General features: G+C 37.8%; 2 protein-coding genes across 2 annotated transcripts in view; one reads left to right on the plus strand and one right to left on the minus strand.

The window, feature by feature from the left end:
• LOC139944179 (transmembrane channel-like protein 7) overlaps nucleotides 1-4,628 on the plus strand; it is a 29,847-nt gene extending 25,219 nt beyond the window's left edge. The window contains exons 16-17 of the mRNA XM_071941144.1: nucleotides 123-201; nucleotides 740-4,628. Coding sequence (XP_071797245.1) covers nucleotides 123-201; nucleotides 740-919 — 259 coding nt within the window. The 3' untranslated portion in view covers nucleotides 920-4,628. The remainder of the gene's footprint in view (nucleotides 1-122; nucleotides 202-739) is intronic.
• A 595-nt stretch (nucleotides 4,629-5,223) lies between these two features.
• On the minus strand, nucleotides 5,224-10,551 carry LOC139943783 (large ribosomal subunit protein bL27-like). Its single transcript, XM_071940591.1, has 4 exons — nucleotides 10,423-10,551; nucleotides 9,191-9,334; nucleotides 7,927-7,997; nucleotides 5,224-6,284 (listed from the first exon to the last, which is right to left on the minus strand). Exons 1-4 carry the CDS (start codon nucleotides 10,481-10,483, stop codon nucleotides 6,081-6,083), a joined length of 480 nt encoding a protein of 159 aa, XP_071796692.1. The 5' UTR covers nucleotides 10,484-10,551; the 3' UTR covers nucleotides 5,224-6,080.
• Nucleotides 10,552-10,606: the final 55 nt, after the last annotated feature.

Consider the following 10,606-nt stretch of genomic DNA (forward strand, 5'->3'; position numbering starts at 1 on the left):
ACAAATATTGTATTGTCAGAAAAATTAACAAAATATATAATAAATAAACAAATAAAAATTAATTAATAATTGAATAAATAATTAAATAAAAATCATTGACCACAATCTTTGTTGATATACAGATTGACGCTGTACTACTACCACGCCATTGCGTCTGCTCACATGGAACTTGTTAGCAGGTTGAAAGAACAGCTTGTACTGGTGAGTTTATCGTTTTCTTTGTCACTCAGTAGCATCTCAGTGCACCCTCTACAGTTCTCCGAGAAGTCAATTTCGAAGTGCATTATTGTAAACAGTTGGCAAGTTTGTAGTCGTCTTGCAGTGAACATTGTGAGAATCAGCTCCCTCTAAAGTGACGTAGTTTTCGAGAAAGAAGTAATTTTCCTCGAATTTGATTTCGAGACCACAGATTTAGAACTTAAGGTCTCAAAATCAAGCATCTGAAAGCACACAACTTTGTGTGACAATGGTGCGACAAGGTTTTTTTCTTCTTTCACTAATATCTCGCAACTTCGACGACCGATTGAGCTAAAATTTTCACAAGTTTGTTATCTTATGCATATGTTGAGATACACCAACTGTGAAGGCTGGTCTTTGACAATTACCAATAGTGTCCACTGCCTTTAAAGTGTCCGTCTGGCCATGTGATGTCAGGTGACCTCTCATTAAACAAATAAAAATTGCTGGTAGTTTTTGTGAGGCTGGTGAGTAATGGTATGTTTGTTTTTTTTCAATCTAGGAGGGACGCGATAAGCATTTCCTACTTACGCGTCTCCACGAGCTGGAGCCCAACGTCAAGGGACACAAGAAACGTAATATGCTTCCCCAGAAGTCGATCAACCAGCCCCCGAAGCAGCCATCACAAGCCTGGTCGGCTGGTGGTCCTATGGACGACCATCCGTTTGCTAATACACCTTAGTCTCACCACAGATTATCAATTTCATAGAGCTGCCTAAAGGAACATTACAGAATTGGTTTTTGCTAATAAAAATAGTGAAAAACCGATTACACATTTTGCATGACACCGATTTAATTTTTTTATATAAAATGCTTACTGAGCGATACACTCCAAACAGGAAATTAGTTTTATTTCTTATCAAATAAGACTTTTCAGACAGAAATATTTCAAGGGATATTTTCTACTATCATCATCATTAGATCGTGTAAGTGTTATGTAATCTGTGATCTTCACATTTTTTTTTTTTTTAAACCAATTCTGTAATGTTCCTTTAACGGCCTATTTTTTGCTTACTGTACGGTTTCCATTTCACAGCCCTGCTAACCGTAAGCACGTGAAAAGGCATGCTAACCTTCCGGTGCTTACTCCACGAAAATGAATGACAAACAATACAATTCCATGGTGAACGTGCAAAATGGCTGCCTTATTTTTTTGCTAACCTGTGAAATATGTTTACACCTGTTTTCTTTTCGTTAAAGGCAGTGGACACTCTTGGTAATTACTCAAAATAATTATTGGCATAAAACCTTACTTGGTGAGGAGTAATGGGGAGAGGTTGATGGTATAAAACATTTGTGAGAAACGGCTCCCTGTGAAGTGCCATAGTTTTAGAGAAAGACGCAATTTTCCACGAATTTGATTTCGAGACCTCAGATTTAGAACTTGAAGTCTCGAAATCAACCATCTAAACGCACACAACTTCGTGTGACAGGGTGTTTTTTTCTTTCATTTTTATCTCGCAAGTTCGATGACCGATTGAGCTCAAATTTTCACAGGTTTGTTATTTTATGCTTATGTTGAGATACACCAACTGTGAATAGTCTTTGACAATTACCAATAGTGTCCGCTGCCTTTAAGCAGCGTTATAAAATTGGGCCCAGATTATCATCTGTATAGAAAATATATTTTAACACTCTCCATGTGTACATTTTTAAAAGATTTTTGGTTTATAACTTGAAAAGGTTTTTTTTTGGAGGGGGCATTGATTTAGCGGCATTTGGTTTAAAATTTTCGTCTTAAATTAAAGTTTTAGCAAGTTTTATGTGGGAAAATATTTGGCAGAGAGTTTGCTGGGTCGTACTTAAACTTAAACAATAAGCAAAATGAACTCCTGTGGCCTTAGTTGGGTATCTGCTAGGGTAGAGGTTGGTATTGTGTGTGAAAAAGTGCCACGGCAGCTCGAGCTGTATACTCCCCGGGGAGCTGAGAAAGATTAAAGGGATGTTATGGGCCCAATGACCAGGCCACTAATGTAAAACGCATTGATACGTTATTGTAAAATACGCTTTATCAGAACAAGTTATTATTATTTTAAGAGAATAAAAACAAACTTTTCCTCGCTGTTTTTGACCCTCTTTAAGCGTTGGTTTCTGGCACATTTGAATTGATATGTCAGCATGAGATTGATTTTAAATCTGATAATTGTGCAAAGATTTATGAGATGTTTTTGGATTGGTTGTTTGTTCCTCTGTGTTTGTTTGTATAAACTGTTGATATTTTGTCAGAAGTGTCTTAAATTAAGATCCAGTTATCTCTGTATTCTTGATCTACTTTATTTATTATCAAATCTTTACGTTTCAGCGGGTTAAATAGATGTATTCTTAAAATATTTCAAAGTAATTTGTTAAGACCGAGTTGTAGTCGATCATAAAAAAACACAGTTTATAGACCTCAGCAATGACTATAAACTGTGTTTTTTAGGAACGCGCGTTGAGATTTTTATTGCGCGACCATCGTGCGACCGACTATAAACCGACCTTCATACATGTACATGTTTTTATTCCATTATTTTTATATTTTCACTCCTTTTTATTTTCAACTTTCTTTTTTCCCTCTGTTTTTTTTCAATGAAGTAAGTGTACATATTTTTCACTTTACAGAGAACCATAAGTTTTGATGTGCAGAAATTAAACTTTCTGCGTAAATTATAAGATTAGAAAAAAAAGACTGCCATTTTTTAAAATGTAACGATTCTCCAAATGTATAAATTTTTGTTTGAAAGCAACGATGAGCAATCAATACAAATTTTAAAGTTTTGTAATTAAAAAGTGCCTCTGGAAAAAGGTGCCTTTTTAATACATTTGTGTGATTCTCTTATTTGAAAAAAAAAATTAAATAGATTTTTGTTTTTCATTTGTCTGATGATGTTTTGAGCTGAGTAAATTTAAAGGCGCACTTGTAAGAGTGTGTAGAGAATGAATGCGATATGTATGGGCCCAGTTTCATAAAGCTGTTAAGCACAAACAATTGCTTAGCACAGAAAAATCCTGCCTACCATACAGGATACCAGCAGTGAGCTTAAATACCACGTAGTGTATATAGGTTTTGACTGGTTCCCTGCTCGTTTCTGCTTAGCAGAAAAAAACATACAATTTTTGCTTATGAGCTTTATGACATTGGGCATGATCAGTTTAGTGCTATAAGGTCCTTATTTGTATGAATTTCATAAATTTTAGTTATGCAAAAGATAACGAATGGCCAGATACGTCGGCTGTTACAGAGTGTTTCTCATTTAGCTTTCGAGAAAAGACTCTGCTTGTGTCCAAACGTACTCGGGGCACTATTCTTTGCATTTGGTTGATAAGCAGTTTGCAACAGCTAACTCTTTTTTTTCTGGTTTCATGATCAATTTTGAAGCTAGTTAAGTTCTTTTGGATGTATCTTCACCAAGTTATTTACTTGGCAAAGGTAAATATAAACTTTGTGAGAAAAAAACCTGTTGTGTTTGGTTGTAGTTTTTTTCCATCTGATTCATAACCATCTGATTCATGTCTGATTCAGATATGCACACAAGAGTTGCACCGAACCAATTAGATAAGGAGCTACTCTAGGTCGACCCAAATAAACAGGCTAACTTAACATATCATTTACATTGCCTCAGCTCTTGACAAGATTGCTGCTCTTGACCAAGGCGCTCCAGAGTTGTTCCGATCGACATCAACAGGCGATCTTTTGACTTTTCAGCGTGTCCAGTCGCTGTTTCAGATATCAAACTTTTCATGAACTTAATTCAGAATTTGGTTCAGCCTGTCTGAAACAGGCGTACGGTGCAATGCTCAATGGATTGTTACAAACATGAAATTTCACTTAACGACCTTCTAGCACTAAATATATTATCTGTTTAACAGCAACGGCATGCACAGAAATTACTTAATATTTGGGATTTTTTCTTCCGGATTCCTAACTCTTGGTGTGAGAATAATGTAAGATGAGATGAGCCCAAGAGTTGATTTGTGTTTAAAACACATACAGCAAGTATTAAATTAAAAAAAAAAAAATGGCATTAAAGATGGCCTGAAACTTCAAAACATTTACATTATTTTGTTTTACTTTGTGCATGAAGGAGGGTGTTTTGTGTGAATAATATTTATTGCAACCATCATGACCATTTTGATTGTCTCTTGTCATTACATCATCGGTATTCCATGGATTAATTTTGTCCTTATTTTTCACCTTGTGCCTACTTCCTAAACCAAATAAGTTTTTGTGTGTTTGACACAAAAAAGAAATCATCCTTAAACAATTATTTTGACTGCAAATGTTATTGATTTGAGTTGAAGGTTTCATGATTTTTGTGTAAAATAAAATAATATACAAAGTTTGACATTTTGACTGGATGTTAGTCATTTATTTGAGGGGAGTTGGAATTAATGCAATTGTGGAAATAAAGAGAAGCTGGCATAAATACTGAATAGCGCCTTGACCGATGATTATTAAACCTTGTCTTAGACTGGGCCCCTGTCTTTATTCGCAAGGATAAAGACAAGTACCTGCTACTCGGATCCAGTGATTGCATTGGATACCATGATATCATTGGATAAATGCAGCGACTAAAAACTACTGTATCTGTGTTGTTTTGATTGGTCTGAGGTCACCTCGGACGACCAATCAAAACACAGATATGGAAAGCTTACTTTCGGCCGTCTGCATGCTGTATGTCCACTTGTGTAATACATGTATACCAAGTATACAAGTACATGCGAGATGTACGTGTATAATTTGACTGCGTATCTCTATGTGAAATAAATGTAGGTCAAAGGTGAATATACATACCGGTTGGAGGCCGATTTCTGCCGTTATTCACAAGTCTTGAAGTGTGACATCAGATGTTCAGGCTAACCTTGTCTTTGCCCACAAGGATACAGCCAGGCACTGGTATTAAATTCCAACGGTTTCAACTGAAGCCCTATATTGCTTCCGAAAGTGTGTACGCATATTTTAAAATGGCCAGAAAAAAAAGTAGTGGGAGCAAGGAGACAAACGTGTATAATTTGTTTATTTTTATTTATTTATTTATTTTATCACACAACCAATAGCGAACTCGGCGCCAATAACAGGATGAATAGATAACAGGAAGAAATGTTCAGTTTTAGTTGTGGGAGGAAAACCCCAAATGGGGGGGGGGGGAAAACCCACATAGTTGGATTGGGAACTGAGAACCCAATTCACATGCAAGGCTCCGATCCGAGGTGGGATTTGAACCAGGACCCACAGACCATTCAACTTTCATGAAAATGTTCTGCAATTATCAAGAATTGCCTACTCATAACTTCTTGAAAAAGAACAACAAAACTTGGTTCTGACTATAAGAACCTTGTTGTCTGAGATATCTATATAAAAAAAAACATAGCTAATATGTCCACATTTAGAAAGAAAAATTCGTCATTGGAATACACAATCTGAGAAATGTATCTGACAGTAACATTTTTCAGGTTCAAATTTCGGGGAATAAAAACTGATGTTTATCTTCAACCACATTTATACTTCAAATGATTCTCAAAGTGCTTTATAATACCGGAAACCGCTGTACTTCTTTCAAAGTAAGGCCGGATCCGAATTGGCGGCTACGGCTACGGCTACGGCCGGATCGCCGCGTCATCATGCATTGAAGTATAGGACGCCCTTAGCAACACCCCTGGCAACGGTCGTAGCCGCAGCCGTAGCCACCAATTCGGACACGGCCTAAGTTTTTATAACCATTCATTTTAAGAGTGATTACCATACATATTACTCTCCGCTAAAGAAACTTTTACTCGTTGATAACATCATCTCCCAAGAACCATCGCCGACATAAACACAAATCAACGTTTCCAAAACAGGTCATGACTCCATCCACAAAATTCTACACCTGTTCCTTCAACTTGAATAAACCAAGTTCAGGCTCTGGTCTGATATTTACAAATGTTCTTGTCATTTCCTCGTCGGATAAGGTCGGAGCTATCGACTTTCCGAAAACGGTCGATGGTTTAGGATTCCAACGCTCATGGGTGTAGTAAACTGTACCAGCCACCTGAGCGGACAGCGTGCGATCTCTTCCTTTTGTAACCTACATGAACAAAAATAATAAAAAAATTCTTAATTTGTTTACAGTTTAACTGTTCTTAAACTGTTCTTGACAAAGACTAGCCTTCACAGTTGGTGTATCTCAACATATGCATAAAATAACAAACCTGTGAAAATTTGAGCTCAATCGGTTATCGAACTTGCAAGATGAAAGAAAAAACACCCTTGTCACACGAAGTTGTGTGTGTTTAGAGACCTCAAGTTCTAAATCTGAGGTCTCAAAATCAAATTCATGGAAAATTACTTCTTTCTCGAAAACTAAGGCACTTCAGAGGGAGCTGTTTCTCACAATGTTTTATACCATCAACCTCTCCCCATTACTCGTCACCAAGAAAGGTTTTATGCTAATAATTATTTTGAGTAATTACCAATAGTGTCCACTGCCTTTAACAGTTTGAGTGTTGAGTTGCTGTATGGTGTTAGATTTTGTTAGGGTGGGGAAACATTCTAATACATCACTAAAAGGAACATTACAGGATTGGTTTTTGAAAACAAAAAAGTTTTTGGCAGCACTTTATGTAATCCACCAGATACATAAACTGACACACCTGTAGAAGTTTGAGATCGATCGGCCATCTGTGTCACGAGAGAATAGTGAAAAAAACGATTCCAAACGAAAATTTATAAAACGTTCACTGAGCGATAAACTCCAAAGGCGAAATTAGATTGTTTATTTCTCATCAAATATGACATTTCAGACAGAAATATTTCAAGGGAAGTTTTCTACTATCATCATCATTAGACTGTGTAGATTTTATGTAAATCTGTGATCTTCACCAATTTTTGTTTCTTACCAATTCTGTAACGTTCCTTTAAGAAAATTAGGGTTAATGATGCTCAACACAACCGCGGCTTGATTTGGAATATTAGCAAGCTGCTCCAAACAAGCATAAAAATAACAAAGATTTTTACAAAAGCAAAATGAAGATTGTTCTAAAGCCGGCAGGACTCCAGTAGTAGCATTCACTGAAAATGGTTTATTTATAACCTATGACCTCATCATACAGCAAGGCTATGGTGGCCTATTAATGCCACTCCATAAAATCCCCTTTCCTTACCACAAGGAACAACAATATCATCAAACTTACAAGGCCATAACAAAATCACAGTAGCTAGAATTGTTTATGATTAAAAAAATAACGCTGAACGACTTTTTTGTTTCGTGGTTTTTCTTTTGTAACATGGCAACACTTTCAAAAAATGCTTTAACACCAAAAAAAAGAATGAAAACTGGTTCAACATTTCAAAATCACTTCATTTTAAAGCCATTATACACTTTCGGTACAGAAACGAAAAAAAAGTTCACAGATTTACAAATAACTTACAGGGTTTACAGAAGGTAATGGTGAAAGACTTCTCTTGAAATATTATTCCATGAAATGCATTACTTTTTGAGAAAACATTAAAACAATATCAATTCTCGATAGCGAGAATTACGGATTTATTTTAAACACATGTCATGACTCCGATGACCGATTGAGCCTAAATTTTCACAGGTTTGCTATTTTATATATTTAAGTTGTGATACACGAAGTGTGGGACTTGGACAATACTGTTTACCGAAAGTGCATTTTGGCTTTAAGAAAATGGTTTTGTTCCCCAAAATCACAACAATGATTACTTACAAAGTTTCCAGGGTACCACCTAAATGCCATCTTCTGCCTCACTAGAATCATCCCTGGCTGTACATATGCACCTATAGAGTGAACCAGTTAAAAGCATAGGTAAAACAAGCCTGAATACACACACTCACAGGCCCTTCTCAAAACCGCGTCTTAGGGTCCGGCTTGAGTTCCGGCCTGGAGTCCGGCTTGGGGTCCGCGTGTCTCTGTCAGTTATTTTCAAAAGTTATGCTTTTGGTCTGAAGCTTCAAACAGGCAAACAAAGCCTTCGCTAGAGCCCAAGCTGAAGCCGAGGTTTCAACAAGTGCCTAACAGTTCAGGTGTCTTTTTGGACAGCCTGTTTGGAATTTGAACCCATACCCGTATTTACTCCTTTGCTCCCACAAGTTTGCCCCCAGTCCCCCCTCCCCCCAAAAAAGGAATGAATTTTCTTTTTTAAAGGACATGTTTATAACAAACTTTGCTTTACATTGACAAAACACTCCCTATACATTGTACTATGTCACTTGTGTTTATTTGAATCACTCTTTCAATGTTTTGGATACAATAGCAATCAGATTACTACTAGTGTTGGGAGTCGTGACTATTGTTTGCTGTGTCCAGTCGCAACTACCACTTTTCAACTACCTGGTAACGTACGCCAAGACTCCTGAAAGAAATAAAACTAGCGATACACATTCTTTGGATTTGAAAAAAGTTGCGACTAGTGTCAATTTGTGATTTATTGAAGTTGGGTAGTGAATTTCACTAGTCGTCCAGGGGTGGATTTCACAAAGAGTTAAGACTAGTCTTATCTCGAGTTACGACCAGTTACTCGCCATACGTTTTTTTATACTCCTAGGACTAGTCCTAAATTGGGACTAGCCCCAACTTTTTGTGAAATCGATTGCAGGCCTAAATGCCACCAAATCCATCTCTTCGCTACTCACTTGTCACCTAATTGTTTTATGTCCGTCGCCGACTGCTCCTGGGTGCAGGACAATGCTGTGCATAGTTTCAGAAACAAAATCAGGCAACATTTTTCGATGAATTTTGGGAGAGTTTGGTTTGAGCATGATGCATGAGTCAGTTTAGTTTTAGCTTAATGGTAGACGCTGATGCCTTGATTTTGAGAGAGCCATGGCAACAAGACATTTTCTCCTTAGTAACGGGCACCTATATGAGAAAATTGCAACTTTCTACTAAAACATCAAGGAGCATTAAGGCAATGACCAGGGGCAATGGAGGCAACTGACTCCATGAAATATAAACCCTGTTTAGAGCTTACCATTCATTTTCTTGATTCCGAGTCTCTTTCCAGGACTGTTGCCTCCAGTGTTTCTCTTTCCTCCGCTTGCCTTCTTGGATGCCCATCGTACCCCAAAGAGGCTTAGCGCTGGTCCTACATGCTGCAGAGACGACGACCACAAACCTGCCAAGGTAGATAGAGAGAGAGACTTGAGGAATTAGGAATTATGAACTTCGGGCTCATGTACAAAACTGTAAAAACTGATTTAAAAATATTAAGAATTTAGTGTGACTTTCCCGAGGGATTTAAAGCACTGTGAGTAAAACCAATAACGATAACGATTTCAATAACGCCTCCCCCGCCCGGACCCCATATATATTATATATACCCCAGCCCGATATTTCAATTTCTTCGGTCACAGGCTGCCGCCAGCCCCCACCTGGCGGCGCATTTGTTCCTGATTCCTGGCATAGCCGGGGTACTGTGCAGCGACCGGGGCCCAATTTCATTGCAGCAACTAGTTGCGATAATGTAACCCTCCTGCCGACTGGCGGCCGTCGGGAGGAGGGTTACGTTTATCGCAACTAAGCAGCACTATGCTAGAACAAGAAAAATCATGTAGCTGAAACCAGTTCCAGATTGACTGTGCGTGTGGCCAAGCTGAAACAAGTTTCCAACCAAAATTGTATGAAGTTTTTTGTCTATTGTCAGATTGTATTGTATTGTAAAATTGTTGTTGTTACGACGGTCGATCGGTGTCCAGTTCAATTTGCAGATTCTGCATGATAGGCAGTATTTTCTGCTAAGAAACAGCAAATGGTGTGGGGATTACCTGGTGTGTAATAGACCTTATGCACATGACATTGTTTCAGTACGGCGCCCTCGCCTTGAGGTCAAAAGGAGGTTGTTCATTGGTCAATCTATGTGCGTTTCGATTGTTTCCTCACCGTTTGACCTCAAAGATGGTGGCTGGATGATGCCAATGCATAAGGTCTATTACATTTTTTGGGCTGTGATAACCTCTGCTGAGAATGTTCTGCCTGCCCTTCCTTTTGATGAAGAAGTCAACTCAAAAACTCAAACAAAGTCAAAACTCAAACAAAGTCAACTCAAAGAAGAAAAATGTGAAGCAAACAAAATATGTGCTTAGCTATTTGTGTACTTAAGCGGCTAAAACGCTAATGCTGTTAACTAATAAACACCCATTATTAAAACTCAAATGTTTTAACTCTATTTCAAATTTAAAAATTTATAAAACGAACTTTTCTTACCAGTGTTTTCAAGTATTTGGAGCGGAGTTTTCAACAGCCGCAAGCAGCCATTGACTAACATGGTTGACCTTTGACCTGCTATTTCACTGTCCTCGTCCCCGAGTCTAGTCCAGGATCTGGCCTAACTGCACGCACGACGATGGGTCGACAGCAAAGTATAAATTTTGATACGAGGTGGTATCAC

Source organism: Asterias amurensis, chromosome 11, assembly GCF_032118995.1.
Source record: "Asterias amurensis chromosome 11, ASM3211899v1".
Lineage (NCBI taxonomy): Eukaryota > Metazoa > Echinodermata > Asteroidea > Forcipulatida > Asteriidae > Asterias > Asterias amurensis.

What these genes read in the sequence shown, in the direction of transcription:
- LOC139943783 (XM_071940591.1), bottom strand. Translation starts at nt 10,483, where the DNA reads ATGTTAGTCAATGGCTGCTTGCGGCTGTTGAAAACTCCGCTCCAAATA. An exon ending in CGGAATCAAGAAAATGAATG is followed by an intron (nt 7,998 to 9,190) that starts GTAAGCTCTAAA and finishes TTCACTCTATAG; the next exon opens with GTGCATATGTACAGCCAGGG. An exon ending in GGTGGTACCCTGGAAACTTT is followed by an intron (nt 6,285 to 7,926) that starts GTAAGTAATCAT and finishes TTGTTCATGTAG; the next exon opens with GTTACAAAAGGAAGAGATCG.